Raw genomic sequence first — 16,008 nt, 5'->3', positions numbered from 1 at the left:
AATTGACATCTGTACGCTTGGTCTGTGTGAAAAATTTATATTAGGGGAAGTTGGAAATCAGAGTTTCTTAGCAATTTGTGCATGCTGTTGGGAACTTGGAAATTTGGTTTTAGACTTAGCACTGACACAACTCAGCCCCATTGAGTCATAAACAAAATTCTCACTGACATACAGGGTCAGAGAATTGGACAGTAACTTCATGTTTTTGGAAATAACTCACAGGCACATTCTGACACTCCAAAACAAATTCAATGTGCCCCTTAAAACTTTTGCTGAAGTCAGATACAGAATTTAAATTTCTAGGAGCACGGCCCCAGCTATGTAAAAGGTTGTCTGCCACCACAAAGTTCATGACAGATTATGATCTGGGGGATGTTGCTGGATTACAAAAACAGAAGTAGTAATAATACTCAGTGCTGACAATGGGTGATGGGACCTGGCCCTTGATTTATATGCCTTAATTTCTACAAAAATGGGGATAATAATTCTTACCTAGTTCATAATGGGTAAGGATTAAATAATAGACATTTATACAGTGCTTTGCAAATAAACATTATATAAGTGCTAAGTATTATGATATTAACCAAAATGTCACTACTTCTATATGACCCTACTAAGCAAAAAAACTTTCAGTATAATTTTTTTTTGCATATTTCCAAGTCAATACAAATGAGCCATGGAGTCAACTGGCTATTTTAGTACAAATGAATGAAGTACTTTAGCTTATTTGACAGTTTCAAAAAATCCCAGAATCTATTCTTTCCGTTATAAAGGGGCCCAGGTAAGGCATGAAGCCTTTTTTATAGTCTTGCTTATAAACATCATTATTCATTTGGCATTCATTCCAGTTATTTTTCAAATACCAGACACATCTTCTGAGAAAGATTCTTTAGCAATCCACACATGCTAAATGAAGGCCTCCTCCAAGGAAATTCTGCTCAGTGGCTGCTGTTTTGATGATCTTGGAAATCTCACACTTCTCAAATCAAAGATTACACAAAGATCAGGCTGGATGATGGTGAACAATAAATGAGGCTTGGCATGCCTAAGAATCTCAAACAATTACAATACTTTTAGACTTTAATAAGCACCTCAGGACCATGACTATGTTATCTTCAACCTCCAACCTACTTAAGAAAACAATTAAAAAACAAAAACAAAACAAACAAACAAACAAAAAGAGACCACACATTAACAGAGATGGAGTAGACGCTTTGGTCCAAATTCTCAGCTTGTACAGGTCACTGGAGCTCCATGTGGTAAATGGAGCCACAGTGACTCACATTTAGAAAACAGTACAGTCCAATACATGATAGGCCAGGTAGGATGCCTCATTTCTTCCCAATGATGTAAAGATGATAAGAAGAGGAGGTCACCTGTGTGCATCATCCAAAACAAGGCAAAGCTTTTATACCCTCATTAATGTAGTTGGCCCATTCAAGAAAGCAAAGCAGAACCAGTTTTGGCAACAACCCTTACACAGCGCACATTTTCATTTCTTTTCATGCTAAATGAAATGCAAGAGCAGCATGAAGCACCTTGATAGATTCCCAGCAAGACCCTCTCCCCAGGCTGAGCTGTGGTACCTCCTTCAAAGCAGGCTAAGCTGATAAATCTTGCCACCTTCTTCCCTTCTGTGGTAGAGAGCAAGACTGTCCTTGAGACATCCATTGAAAGCACTCAGAAAAAAAGTAAGAATATTTCATTCTGCAAAGATGTATGCTACACTACCAGCCTTATTTCATCTTAGCAGGGAATTATATTCATGTTGACGCTGGTTTTTGAATACGATAAAGTAAAATTTCTGAGAGAAGTCTACCGGCTTTTTTTGCTGTGTTTGTATCTAGAACAACAAAGGTAGAAAGTTATTCCTTCCCACACAAGGTGGATGCATACTGTATGTGTAACACTGAGATTGGTAGCACTTATCAGCATCTCAGATGTCTGAGAAAATTCATATCCCAACCCTACAACTTCAACAAGTTCATTCTATGGAATTATTTGAGGGTGAAAATCACTCCTTTCTGAAAGTCCAACGCAGGATGGCAAAAAAAAAAAAAAAATCATGTAAGACTCTCTTAATTTCTCAAAAGAGGATTTGAAGGGCTAAAAATTAGATTACAGGTACAGATAACAAGCAGTCCCCATTCAGTCGATAGCCCTTTGCCTTTGGTCTTCAACACCGTATATCTAATTCTCCTTCAATGGCTGTGGGTGTCCATTACGACAGGTTACTTACTATAGCCTAAACCACCCTTATGGTAATGTTTATTCTTTTTCAGATCTGCATTTTAGAAGTGCTGGAACCACTTCAAATATTCCTCATTTTAGCCAGAATTTCATACATCACCATGAATAACATTTTACTTTCTAGACAATGTCTTTTTTCAATAAGAAATTGTTAATTGCCTCAGATTCGGTCTGTATTTCTCAGCAACAAGTAATGCTACCTTTATATTTTGGCCTTGCTTTTAAAAGGTACTAGACTTTCACAGAGAGGTAAAAAAAGGCAGGCAACTTTTATTAGCCCCAGCAAATCCAAGATATTAACTACTTCTCACGTAATAAATAGAAGGGAAATGGCACAATTTTGACATTCCAGAAATTTGCTTGCTAGAAAATATCAAAAATTGAAGGAGAAAAAAAAAAACACAAAAAAGAAGAAAAGTCTCTAAAAATTATCCTAAGCATGAATTTTTGTCCTACAGTAATATTTGGATTTGATAAATATCAGCAAAAGCCAAAACTAGTAATGGATTGCTAAATGAGACATAAAAAGCAGGCCTAATAATGGTGCTATTCAGAGGATAACCTTCCATCAACACAGACCTGGTTAGCAAAGGCAACAAATAACTATCTTGTTAGATGAAGACAAGACCACTATTTGTACCTTCCTCTCTCCTCCCCAGTGAAAATTTAAAAAAAAAAAAACGAATCTAATTAGAAGCGAATAACAGAAAATGTAGAACTGGGGAGGAGGGTCAGTAAACCCAGACACTTTGGTAATATAATTTGAAGAATTTCTCCACTCTCCATCCTTGCTGGATTCGTAGTAGTTAATTTGCTTAAGCACTAGCTTACTACTTGGTGTCCAAATCACAGGCAAAAATTAAAATGGCAAAATATTGAACTTGTGCTCTTCTACCGAACACTTCTGTGGGTTGTTTTAGTTTGTTTGGGTTTGTTGTTTTTTTTTTACTTAAAATCGTGTGGAAGTGTCAAACAGACTTTTCAGCGTGCTTCGCAGAAATATGGCACATTAAGTTGACTAGAAATTATAGTATCTACCTTTTCCCATATGTGATACATATAACTTTATCCATTCATAGAAGACTCGGACTGTCATTTTGGCAAAGAGCTGCAATGCACCAGTCTGAGTGTAAAGGATTTAAGTTATAGATCTTGCAGAATCGGTTATTAACAGAATAAGTACGGCTATTTTTTTAATCTATAATATTTACAGTATTGCACTTTACTGCACTTAATTGCATTTCACTAAAATTAATGCTGCATCAGTATTATGCCTTAAAACTGTATGTCCATCTTTGACATATAATTTATTCTTTCAACATCCTGTAAAACAGTGAGATTCTGATTCAAAGATCTAGGCATCTGGGGGAAAATATGAAAAACTGACCTGTTTCTATGGCACAATACATCTCTTTGAGTTCAGGTAATTCTGGCAAAACAGGTGCATTTCTTAGTGTTCCCATCTTTCAAGTTATGACTAACAATTAGTAAATTCTAGTCTCTCTCTTTTTCTCCTTTCAAAGGACATAGCCATTTGAGACACACACTTTTTTGTTATTGCTGGTTTGGTTTTTTTAGGAAAGAAAAGAAGGAAAATAAAAACCTGCCCTTGCCTCAGATCTGAAATTCCACATTTAAATTCAAACCAGTTCTGCAGCAGCAGCAGCTCCTCAGTGATGGAAGAGATTCATGGCAGTGAAATAATACTGTTGGCAACAAAGAAATGTCATCTTTAATGGAGACCAGCCCCAAGGATTTATTATTTATTATTATTACTATTTGTTTTGTTTAGTTTTGTTCTAATATATTTCTGATCTTCAAAACGTGTTTAGTTTGACACATGCACAAGGTAGCAAAACTGACAGCAGCAGATGACGTTATGCCGGAGCGATCACTTTTGCCAGGGTCAAAAATCCAAAGTGTCCCCAATGTTCACAGATTAACATAATTTAGAGATCGGTTCCTTTCTTTTTTTTTTTTTTTTTTCTCTTTTTGTGATTTTTTTTAAACTCTCTTTTCTCTCTCCTCCCACCTACTTTGTCCTCCGAGGAGTCTCTGACTCGCGGGTGGGTGTTTGCTGCTCGCGTGTGCTGAGTCCGCGGGCCCGCGGCGGGCGGAGCGTCCCCACCGCGCCACGCGGCACCTCCCGGCCGCCGAGTCCCTGGGGCCGAGCGGGCGAGCGGAGTGGCGGGAGGGCACAGCCGCCGAGCGCTCGCAGACCTCGGGGAACGGGAAAGAAATGAAAACAAAACAAAACAAAAATATAGAATAAAATAAAAAAGAGATAAGGCGGCAGGGCGGCCGGAGCGCTCGCTGCTCGCCCTGCAGCCAGGAAGGAGGAGGATGAGGAGGAGCGGGGGGGCAGAGCGGCGGTCCGTGCGGGTCACACACCCGCCCGCCGCGGGCACCTGGGGCGGGGTGTGAAGTAGGGCTCGGGGAAAGCGTGTCAGAGCCCCAGGGCCTCGGCGTGCTTGCGGGCCTTCAGCCGCAGGTCGGCGATGCTGGAGTTCTTGCTGTTGCTCTTGGCGGCAGCGGCCACCACGGCGGCGGCGGAGGCGGACTCCGCCAGGGAGGCGATGGGCAGCCCGAAGGGCGGCGGCGGGAACATCAGGTAGGGCGCGTGGGCCGCCAGGTGCGGGTGCAGGTGCGGGTGCGCGTGGGCCACGCCCTCCAGCTGCAGCTGCGCCTGGACCTGGGCGGCGGTGGCAGAGACACGGCGTCAGTCCCGAGCCCGCGGCGTGGGGCGCGCAGCCCCCCAACCCACCCCGCACCTCCACTCTGCCCGGGAGCCCGGCGGATGAAAAGACCAACTTGTGAGCGGAGTTCCCCCCGCAGTCAGGGCGGCAAACCTCCGCCCCTTGCTCAGCCAAGGGCACAGAGACACGTTTAACCCTCCTCCTCGTGGTAATAAATAAATAAATAAATAAATAAATAAATAAATAAATAAATAAATGCGGCCCAACGCACGGGCGCCAACAAGTGCTAAATAGCTTTTTTTTTTTTTTTTTCCAGGGATGTTTATTTATACCTTGCTAAAAACTCTTTGGCCATGGGTCCCTTCTATACCCGGCTAGTGTTTGCTTTGGAGCTTTCTAGACCTACACAAACACGTTGGGTTGACTGAGAGATTTCAGCTCCGGGTAGGTTCGGGGAGGAGTGGGGGAGAGTTTATTTATGTATTTAATTATTTTGGTCCAAATATGTCTTTTAAAAATCAATACAATTAATCTGTCAGCTCCACGTGTCTCCGAGACGGAGAAGGTGGTGGAGGGTCCCTTTGGGCTGGAAAAAATCAATTCCCGGATTAATTGACCAAAAAAAAAAAAAAAAAAAAAAAAAAAAACGAGGGAGGGAGAGTTACAACCGGCTGGAAGCGGGAACGGAATTTCATCTCCCTCGCCCCGGTTTTCCCCAGCGGCCTTCCCCGGCTGCTTGTGCCTCGCTGGGGCATGGACCCAGGCCTCACAGTGGCGTCGGTGCCTGCGCTCCACCACGGCCCCTGTCCTGGCTGACCATCACGTTGGCAGAGCACTTGGGAGCAGCCTCCCACCTCCGGGGTGGCCGCGTCCATCGGAAAAGGACCGGTCTCGACAGCCCGCCTCGGAAAGAGGAGGGGAACGACAGCGTAAGGGTCCACAAAGCTTTTCCCCCTTATGGTTTCGCCCATCGAGTGGAAAAGCCTTCTCCCACAGCCTTCTCCGGCGCCAGGAGGAGACCGAAGCCCCCTGGGCTGCTCGGGACCGAGCCGCTCGGTCCTCGCAGAGGGCGGACGGGCTTTCCCGGGCGCTCCCGGGCCCACTCTGCCCGGGGAAGGCCATGCGCCCCCGGGAGGCCAGTCCGGTCTGCGGGCGGCCTGGGGCCGTGTGCCAGCCCATCGCACGGCGGCGGAGGGGCCCTTAGCCCCGCCGGCCCCTCCCGGGGCCGCGGGACCCCCCGCTCCGTCCTCTCCCCGGCCCCGAGGAGCGCTGAGCTCCCGAAAGCAGGGCAGGGGCTCCTTCACGAAGTTTTACAGTCTGTTTTTAATACCTGCCAACTTCTATATAAATGGCACTTGTAAACGTGTCCGGCTTCCTCCCGGGCAAACGGATGGGGGTCGGAACTTGCTGAGGGAAAGTAAAATAAAACCGGAGCTAACTACCTGTTGGAAAGGCATCCTCAGGGCTCCCATATTCACATAGGGGGCTACTCTGCAGGCGTCTAAATGGCTGGCGGTTCCCAGGATCACACCTGCGGGGAGAGACAGGGCCAGGTGAGTGGCGGAGGCGCCCCGGGGCTCCGAGGCCACCACAGCCCGGCCGGTCCGCACCCCTAACCCACCTTTGTGCATCTGGTTTTCCTGCTTTCGGCACTTTGCTCTCCTGTTCTGGAACCAGACCTGTAAAAAGAAAAGGCAAACAAAAACAAAACAACAACAGAAAAATGGAGGTGGCCTAGGCAGCTGCTAAGGGGAGCATTTTCGCAGGCGCTAGGGATGGAAGGGTGAGGCGAGTGACTGAACAACTCTGCTGAAGTCCCTGCTCGGGAGCAGCCGAGGGGACGCTCTCAACCCAAGGGGGAGTGAGCCCCTCTCTGTGCTGCTGTGGGGGCTGTTCGGGGGAGAGGTCCTGCTCCTTCTTGTAGTCCCCCAGTCGAACATAGGAGGTGGGAAGTGCCCTCGCAGCCGAAGAGACCAGGAGTCTGCCGCTTAGCACCGAGTCTCGGGGGCCCCCTCATCCCCTTGGCAGGCAGTGGAAGTCTTTGTGCCACCCGTCTGGAGCGACAATAAGACCACCCGCAGGACGGGTGGGACCCTCGTACCCTTCCTAGTAATCTTAAACAGCCTGGGAAGAGCCAGCGTGGGCCAGGTCAGACTCCGGGGTCTGGCCCCCAAGAGGCTGGACCTCCTGCCCTCTCCCGAGCCGGGCTTGAAATCGCTGATCTCCGACAAGATGCGAGACACTGAACTTTCGCGAAAGGGTCTGAATCATTCACCGTTCCTTACATGTTAAAGAAAATAAAATTCTCTTCCTCAGACTTCTGGACAGACAAGAGCAGCATCTTTTGCAGGCTGGGATGTAAAGAAGTGCTTATGCCCCTACCCGAGAAATGCCTGTAATTCGATAATACTGCCCCAATTCCAGCCGTTCTCGCTCAAACAATTGCAGAACTTTGCAGTTGCCACTGCGCTTCCCGTGCCTCTTTTCCAGGGGCATTTTAGACCTTCCTTTACATTTCCCCTTCTGCCGTGCTTGATTAGCATCTCTCCGCAAAACATCGTCAGAAGTGCGGGCCAAAATATTTTGCGGACCCTTATCTTTACACCAAAACCTACCGAATATGGACAAACATTGACTTTCACCGCTGATAAAATCTTGTAGCTAAGTAAACACCTACAACCTTTGATGTTCTTGCACTTGCCAAGAGATCATACGGTTAATTAATACTAACTGCACTTCCTACATCAAATTTTCCCTTCAAGCTTTCTTCAATTGCCTTAATGATGGTCATTTACAACGGAGTAATTAGTGCAAAGAAAGGCTTCCGAAGGCATTAATTACCTTGGGTACCTCAGTGATTTTCTTAAGTAGGTATTGGCCTTCTCTGATTTAGCGCACCATTTTTCCTGCCTAGGGTGTCTGTGGGGGAAGCGTGCAGCGGGCAACTGCGGAGCGCCGCGGGTGCGGACAGATCGATCGATCGATCGATCGATCGACCGACGGACGGACGGACAGACAGACAGACAGACAGACCCAACCACCAGTCCCCGTTCCTGTCCTTTACGGCTGTCGCCAGCGCAGCCCTCCCCGCGCTAAGCGGGCATCACTGCCGTCCCGCTGCCCTGCACAGCGCGGCACAAGCTTATTTTTCCCTACCAACAATACGCAAATACTAACAACATGCATCGCTTCTCCTTTTAACCGGGCCGTTAGGGATTTATACACATGTATATGCGTATTTAAATATGAGCATGCAAAATATTATCGAGCTGTAGCGACAATAATACGTTTTTCTACTGTGGTAAATCCTTGCAGGAAATCTCCTTGTGTGTGTTCCCCACGCCCCCCCCCCCCCCCCCCCCCCGCCTCGCCAAAGCAGTGCAAATTGTCAGAAGAAATTTAAGCAGCGTTTAAACAACTTCTCTTGCAAATCAGAACATCTTTCAAACCGAAATTATATTTAAATCTCGAAAACGAAGTGCCCTTTCCCTTTAGCTACGAAAAAATAAGGTTATGAGGAATAAAAGTGATGAATTAGCCACTGCGTTAAGCGATAATAAATCAGGCTTGGTGTGATTCGCGATCAATTCCAATTAGTCATGAATATGCTAAGTAAAGCACAGTACACTGTTTTAGACAGTTATTTCTTCATTAAGGATCACTCAGTGATTTCTTTCACAAATGCTCTAATCTGATTTCCTTTTGATTTCCATTAGAGACAGTGAATAATGACATTTAATTTAGCCCTGCACCATAAACCCAAAGATATTTGTTGTAATTGAATTACTGCCTGCTCCTCACTATGGTCTCATAACTTTCAATTATAACCCTGACAGCTGGGTGATATGAGTTTCCAGTACAACACTAAAAATAAAAGGTTAATAAGGACTAGCTACCATAGGAGCTTCAATTTATTTACAGCAAATTTCCACGCTAAATTGAAACTATATCCTTTAACAGCAAGGGACAAGAGGTTCAGATAGGAATTAGAGAACAATTCTAAAAGTATTAGGAAAAAAAATACCTTTCCCTTTTCTGTCTTTTTCTCTTTTTTTCTGCTTCCACTTATTGATGGATATTAATTCTCCGCTTATTTCCTAATTAATTACCCATTTTCCTCTTTTTCCCCTTTATACTTATTTTATGTATGGGTTTTTTTTAATCCATGCAAACCTCTTTTATAAAATTATTAAATACTTTTTTTTTTTTAATCTCGGTCATAATCTCCTCCTGATTCTTTTTGTTTGTTTTTGTTTGTTTGTTTGTGTGTGTGCTGTTTTAAGATCTGTAAGCACTTGAAGCACCAATTTTCCTGTAACTATGAACATCCTGTTAAGGTGCTCCTCAGTAATAAAGTACTTGAAAGAAAGAGTGCAGAATTCAATTACAAGTAATTTATTTTTATAGAAACAGTACATCAAGGCCTTGGAAAGATATTACAGAGCCCAAGTAAGAAGATCTGGGAAGATGACATAAGAGTTGATGTCCCCTTCAGCAAAAGTTTAATCTTTTCATTAATTTATATGGTGTGGTTAGATCAATCTTCCAGGAGAAAGTAGGCCAGCAGCACTCTGAACCCCTGCAATACTCCCTGCAAGCTGCCATTCCTAAGGCATATACCCGGCACCATCCCTTGCCCAGCTCGGTTTGTACTGAGTGTGGCAGGAGCTGAGGGGAGAATAAAACCTTAAAAGAGGGAGAGAAAAAAAAAAAAAAAAAAAAAAAAAAAAAAAAAAAAAAAAAGGAACGAAAACAACCCAGATACTCCATTTATTTCAGGATTTGCCTCCAGGAGATAGTTGTTTAAAGCGAGGTAGTGGCTTGCTCAGGCATATGCTGGCTGAGCAGTGTGCTGTCTGCTTGCTTTCCACGGTTAAAGAGGGGGTCAAACAGACCCCTCTCCCCACTCCATCTCGGGGCTGTATATCTTAACTTCTCGCTGTGCCTCGGGAGTGAGGGCAAGGCATGGAGGCCTCCATCCATGCCCACAGAGCCATAGCCATGCCTATGTGTAGCCACCCGCACACTCCTATAGGCAGATATACATATACATGGGAATATCTTATCTCCATGGTGTGAAGGCGTTTTGTTCTGGGGAGGGGTTGCCTTGGTGACTTTTTCTTCTTCAGTTTTAGTTTGGTTTGTGTCTGTTAGGCCAAGCACAGAATTTTAATCCAAGAAGGAATTTCCTTCAGGTTTCTCCTGCTCTGGGCCTGCTCAGAGAGCCACAGGTTGATCTTACTAATTTTTTCTAGGTCAATTTTTGATAATTATTTCTATGTTGGGTTTTTTTGTTTGGTTGGGGGATTTAGTTTCTTTTAATATTACGTCTGTTTTGTGGAAGCATTCCCTAGTTGGCTTGGGGGAAAAGGGAGTATTTTTCCTCTGCATCAAACTGAAAATCGAATTTTAAAATAATCGATGTGAAGCCACCCAAACAGACAGCTCTGGTGGCCCCAGGACTACAGCAACCGGGATCTATTTTCAAGATTTCGAAGTCTAATTGGCATTTAGCTGCCTCTGAAGCGGGATGAGAGGGACGGGGGAAACCTCCACCAGATGGGGTGGCATGCATTCATACGCTTACTGTGCGAATCAGAGCCGGCACCTTTCCCCCGGCCCTGGCTAATCCCGTCCCTCAGCACCCAAACTGTCTAGCCGTATTCAGGCAATTGTTTTCTGGCCTTTTTCTTTTTTTTTCCCCATAATGGCCCCATAAAATAAAAAGCGGGAAGAAAGTAAGGATTAAAGGAGAGTAAATGGCACGTTTGCAATGGGAAAGAAGAAATTTTAAATTTAAAAAAATCGTTCAGTTATTAGAGACTTGTCAACATTGTCACCACCCAACCACCCTACCCCACACACGTACCAAAAAAAAAAAAAAAAAAAAAAATTTAAACCGCTTTCCTAGGAAACGCAAGACACGGGCAGATATTCCCAGAGCAGAATAACTGTTTGGCAGGACAGGTACAGCAGACTTGCAAACAGCTTCCCCATCACACGTGTCACCTCTGCCTTCACCTCCCCGTTTTGCATGAAACGGGGCACTGTGCTAGGATCCGCTGGCAGTTAGGAAGTGAGGTGAGGACGTTTCCAGGAACAGAGCCCTTCTCTTACCTGAACCCTAGCTTCAGACAGTCCCAGCCTCTGGCTTAGTTCCTCCCTCATGAAGGCATCTGGATAGTGAGTCTCATCAAAAAGTCTTTCCAGCTCGTTCAGCTGCTCTAGTGTGAAATTGGTTCTGCTTCTCCTTTGTTTAAGCTTGGTCTGTCCGTCTTCATCTTCTGATTTCACATCTTCTCTCTTCTCTTTGCATTCGTAGATCCCTGCCGGGAGGGGGAAGAAGAAAACGACACTGAGCCTCTCCTCGTACCTCTTCGAAATTCTCTCACATGGGGGTCTCCCTCCTCCCGTCTTCGTCCCCAAACTCAGCACAACTTGCGGGTGCAGCTGGCGGGCGGGCAGGAGGTCCCCGGGCAGGCCCCGCAGGGGCGAGGGGGGCTGAGCTCCGCTACAGGCTCAACGCCGGGCATGGGGCAGCTCGCCCAAGGGCCGGAGGGAGGAAGGGAGCCGCGCTGCCTTGCCTGTCTGATGCCCTATCAGAAAACCTATACAGATAAATATCATTTTATTTTCTTTCCAGGGTTAGGAGGAAGCCCTGCCGGCCCATTGGCACGAGCAGTTCGGGGAAGGGGTTGGTAGGGAAACCGCCGGCCCCCCGATACCTCTAGCAGAGAGAAGAGGTGGGGGAAGGGGGTTTCTCCGGCGACGTTTTCTCCCAGAGAGGGTTATGCAAGAAGCTCCCTACTGCTGTCATGGTGAAGCCACTGTGAAAATATTTGCCTCGTAAAAGAAACTTTCCCTGGGCATGAGACCGAGACCGCCCGTCTCTCTCCTTCTTATCAACCCTCTTTCCCCAAAAATATCTGCCAGCGGGTCGAAACCACGGGGACAGCGGTCCCGCGTGGCCCTGTGCGGGACAGAGGACTCCAGGGCCATGGGTCACTCCCAGCTCCTCTGAAACAGCAGGAACCCTCCCAACCTTCAGGGACTCCAACAGGGCTTGTGGAGAGCTTGCGACCAGAGGCAGCCGCTGAGCATGTTTGTCCCGGGCAGAGGGGAGGTGGGCTGTGGGCGCAGCGGGTAAAACTGTTCCCCTTTTCTGTCTTGGGTAGGAAGATTTTTTTTTTGCTTTGGCAAATTATTTCCTTCTTTTTTATTATCATATTTTTTCTCCTTTTCCTTAATGCCGGGAGGCCTAAGGCACTGTCCTTCTTTTAAATCCAGCTAACGAAAAGAGGAAGCGGGGGACACCGCTTTAGGCTGAACCGGTTCCCCGGGATCCCCTGCCTGCCTGGGGCGCCCCGCCGGGTGCGTATCCAGCGCGGGCACTGGCGGAGTCCCGGGACGAGCCTGTTCTGACTGCCTCCTTTGTCGTGCCTCACCTTCTGGGTGGTGTGGATCTGGGGGGAGTCGCGTCTGCGGATGATCCCGAATTAAGTCCCTTTTCCCTCACCAAATACACAGGTATTATATACATATATACGTGTGTATACACACACCCAGAAATGTGTGCATGCACATATGTTAACCTATATACTTAGGGGCATCCCAAAATGCAAATTATAAACTGCAAATCGTGAATTAATTAAACATAATAAAGCGTCCTGAACTGCATCTGGGCTTAAGTAAGGCCGGACCGAAGTCGAAGCACTCGTTTTCACTTCCAAAATGAAAACTGTCCCTGGCCGTGATCGTTCCTCCTGGCTCCGGGCTGATACTGGCTGCATAAAACTTTGGGAAGGGTCTGGCCTCCGGATGGGGGTATTCGGTGGTTGGTTTTTAATGGCGTTTTGTTCTCATTTCCCCTGTAAAGGGAATCCCTATGAAAAGACGAGGGTGCTAACCCAGCAAATGCCTAGGGAAAATCAGGCGCGTTCAAAAGCTGTCTCTTTTCCGAGGCTACAGCATGTCCGTGATAGGTATAAAATATTAACTAGCATATCGGTGGGACTGAAATCACACGCCGGAATCAGTTGAAATTAGACTGAAACCTGGCATGAATTTAAACTGTCACAAGCATCTCAGCTCTTTCCAACTCCTCCCTTCCATCCCCACCCCCAGCCTCTCTCCATAGATTAGATTAGATTAGCTAAACATACAAGCCAGAATTTCGATTCACGGAGAAAGGGAGAGTAGTAGAGGGGGTTTTTTCGTTCGTTCGCATTTTAGTTTGATTGCTGAAGCATGCCCTGCTTTCATTCTTTAAAATTATCTCCTGCGCGAATGATTCCCTTAAACTGAACGTTCTTATTTTTCAGTGTCTCGACCAGAGAAGGAAAATAAGCAGAGCTGAGTGGTACTGGCTTGTGCAGAAATACGGGTACCCGAATACGCGATTATACCCCGTTCTTCTGTTTGGGGAGCAGGTAGAAAAGAGAAGGATATAAAATAAAAGTTTGGGCTGTAAATTAAATCTCCCAGTGTTATATTAAACAAGATCAAACAGTAGGAAACAGCTGAAAGGCTGGTTGTTGCTCCCCAACCTATTAACTGGTTTTTATTACCCCAAGCTAGCCAGTAGCTCCCCAGGCAGGTCCACCTGTCTAACTTGCCTTGAGACACTTTCTCAACTTTCTAATCCCCCCCGTCATATTTAGTCTCTCCTTCCCCAGTGAGCCTGTGCGGGATTTTTAGTTGTCTTGCTTCAAAAAATACACATATTTTTAATTTGTTGTTGTTGTTGTTGTCGTTGCTTAGAGAAGGAATGGCGTTTTGCCCGTCGGTCGGCGGGGTGCCGTGCTGCCCTGGCCCAGGTGAGAGAACTGGCAGGGGACCGAGGGAGCAGTCGGCCGGGCCGGCCGGTGCCTCTCGCCGCAGCGACGTTCTGTCTCACCGGGTCCGGGCAGCTGCCCCACAGCCAGGCTCCTCTCCTCCTTCTCGTCCCCGCCGGTCGGAGCCTCTGAGCAGGACAGGCTGACCGACCCAAGACAAAACGTCCAGGCAGAGCCCTCTCCACACGCCGCTTTCTCCCAGAACAAGCAGCAGCATCCTGGCGGCCCGGAAGCAGGAAGAACAGGTCTCCTAAGGCATTAAAACTACCCGGACAAGGTTTCCTCGTACAAAAATACACAGATAGACAAAAACGTCTGACGTGCTGCGCTGCCCCCTTCCCCCAGGCGAGAGAACGCCTAACGCACCGGATCGATTTCGGATGTGAACGGGGGCCGGCGGGGGGGCAGGACCGAAGTTGTGACTTATTTTTCACAGCTACACTCACGTTATGCATGCAGGAGTACGTGTTCCTAAGCCTGCGTTCCCGCCGCTGCGGGAGGGAGGTGACCGCAGGAGGGAAGCAGGATGCGGGAGGCGATCCCGTTCGCCCCGCCGGGGCCGGAACCGGGGCCGCGGTGACCAAGTCGCCCCCGCCGCGGAAAGCCAGGGACGGCCGGGGAGGGGACTGGGGCTGCCGGCGAGAAGCGCGGGGCGGAGGGCGCCCAGCCCTGCTCTTACCTTCCGCTGTCCTGCCCGTGTTGAACTCCTTCAGTTTGTCCTTGTCGCTCTCTACGTGGTCTTTGAAAAGATGCACCGGGCAATGGTTGCTGCTCTCGGTCATGTCCTGCAGGTTAGAATCAGAGTTTCCAAGCTCCCTAGAGCGAGCCAACCCACTCTCCAAAACTTCCCTGTACGTGATCGTCTCCTTCTTGTTGCCGCTGCCACTGCCGCTGCTGCTCTCTTTGCTTTTCTGGTCAAAAGATTTGGATACAAAAGCCGTAAGTTCTTCCATGGCTGCCCGGTGATCTTATCCACAGAGATCCACTTGTTTTCAATCGGAGATGTGGCCGTCCTCCGCACGCTGTTTTTGCACGTAGAAGATGGGCTGTATAGGGTTAGATCACTCCTGCTGTTATTTATGCCTTTCAATTTGAGATCACACTATTTATACATGGCTACCTCAGCCCAACCCCCAGCTCTCCCTGTCTCCAGCAATTACTGACTGCTCCATAGTCGCAGGCGGACTCCGAGCAGCTATCTCCCCCACCTCAGTCCAGCAATTGGCTTTCTTTTCATTTCATCACTCTTTGGCATCTTTGCACCTTGATTTAGGGAGGCAAAGAGGCAACAGCGAAAAAGCGGGGGGGAGGGAGAGAGAGAGAGGAAGAGAGAGAGAGAGAGCGAGGAATAAAAGGAAGGGAGGGGGGAAGAGGAAAACATGAAAATAGGTATCTACATTCTGTAAATGGGTTGCAGAAATGAGAGTCGAGGAAGACTTAATTGATTTTAAGGACATCCTGTGCGTGGCAACACTGTGAGTAAAAACGGACCCACAGCTAACCAAATAACTGTGCTCCTGCAATTTAATGTATCGCTGTCAAGAGGAAAGGAAAATGAGTGTTCAATAAAAAAGGTAATGAATAAAAAGCCGGAGATGTGCATTTGTTGTAATCATTGGAAATTCTACCTGATTTGCTATTTAGCTAATTTCTCTTAATTAAACGGTCAAAATAATCGGCGAAACAAAAATGCTGTTTTGAAAGTACTGCCTGTTCTGGCTGGCGGTGGGTAGGTGGGTGGGTGCGCGGAGGGGGACGTGTGCTGCAGCTAAACAAGTTGCGAGGTGCCTCGGAGATCCGTGTCGGTGTGTTCGGAGGATTTGGAGTGGGTTGTTTGGCTGAAGGGTATCCATAGGTAGGGGGTCTTTCCAGATGCGTGTGAACATTGCAGGATCTGTTTTCTTGTTTATTGTTATTATGTTGTCTGAAGGTACTGCAGGGGGAAATTAAAATATGAAATGTTTCTCTGGATGTCGAGCTATCCTGCTGCATGCAGCAGAGGGGTAATTTGTTAACACGGGACTGTGTACACGACAAATAGAGCATTAAACCTTTTTTTTCTTTTTTTTTTCTTTTTTTTCTTTTTTTTTTTTTTTTTCCACTGAACGAAACATATCCTACTGGATTTAACGTAGAACTGGCAATAATTTCCCCACCTTGTTCTTGGTAGGCTGCAGTTATTTTTGTTGTATTCTTGGAATAATTATTATTCTGTGCTCTTGAATAGC

General features: G+C 46.8%; 1 protein-coding gene across 2 annotated transcripts; it reads right to left on the bottom strand.

The window, feature by feature from the left end:
* Positions 1 to 4,696: 4,696 nt before the first annotated feature.
* On the bottom strand, positions 4,697 to 14,733 carry SHOX (SHOX homeobox). Of its 2 annotated transcripts, none has more exons than XM_069029209.1 (5): positions 14,460 to 14,733; positions 11,064 to 11,272; positions 6,568 to 6,625; positions 6,379 to 6,477; positions 4,697 to 4,968 (listed from the first exon to the last, which is right to left on the bottom strand). In XM_069029209.1, the coding sequence occupies exons 1-5, from the start codon at positions 14,731 to 14,733 to the stop codon at positions 4,697 to 4,699; spliced, it is 912 nt and encodes a 303-aa protein (XP_068885310.1). The 2 variants fall into 2 exon arrangements, with proteins under 2 accessions (XP_068885310.1, XP_068885317.1); XM_069029216.1 differs by having other exon boundaries at positions 4,697 to 4,942; positions 6,389 to 6,477.
* Between the last annotated feature and the right edge of the window lie 1,275 nt (positions 14,734 to 16,008).

This window comes from Aphelocoma coerulescens, chromosome 1, assembly GCF_041296385.1.
Source record: "Aphelocoma coerulescens isolate FSJ_1873_10779 chromosome 1, UR_Acoe_1.0, whole genome shotgun sequence".
Taxonomy (NCBI): Eukaryota; Metazoa; Chordata; class Aves; order Passeriformes; family Corvidae; genus Aphelocoma; species Aphelocoma coerulescens.
This window is presented reverse-complemented; position numbering and strand designations above follow the sequence as displayed.

What these genes read in the sequence shown, in the direction of transcription:
- SHOX (XM_069029209.1), bottom strand. Translation starts at nt 14,733, where the DNA reads ATGGAAGAACTTACGGCTTTTGTATCCAAATCTTTTGACCAGAAAAGC. An exon ending in TGTCTGAAGCTAGGGTTCAG is followed by an intron (nt 6,626 to 11,063) that starts GTAAGAGAAGGG and finishes TTCTTTTTACAG; the next exon opens with GTCTGGTTCCAGAACAGGAG. An exon ending in TTTCCAACAGGTAGTTAGCT is followed by an intron (nt 4,969 to 6,378) that starts CCGGTTTTATTT and finishes CTCGGGACTGAC; the next exon opens with GCCGTGTCTCTGCCACCGCC.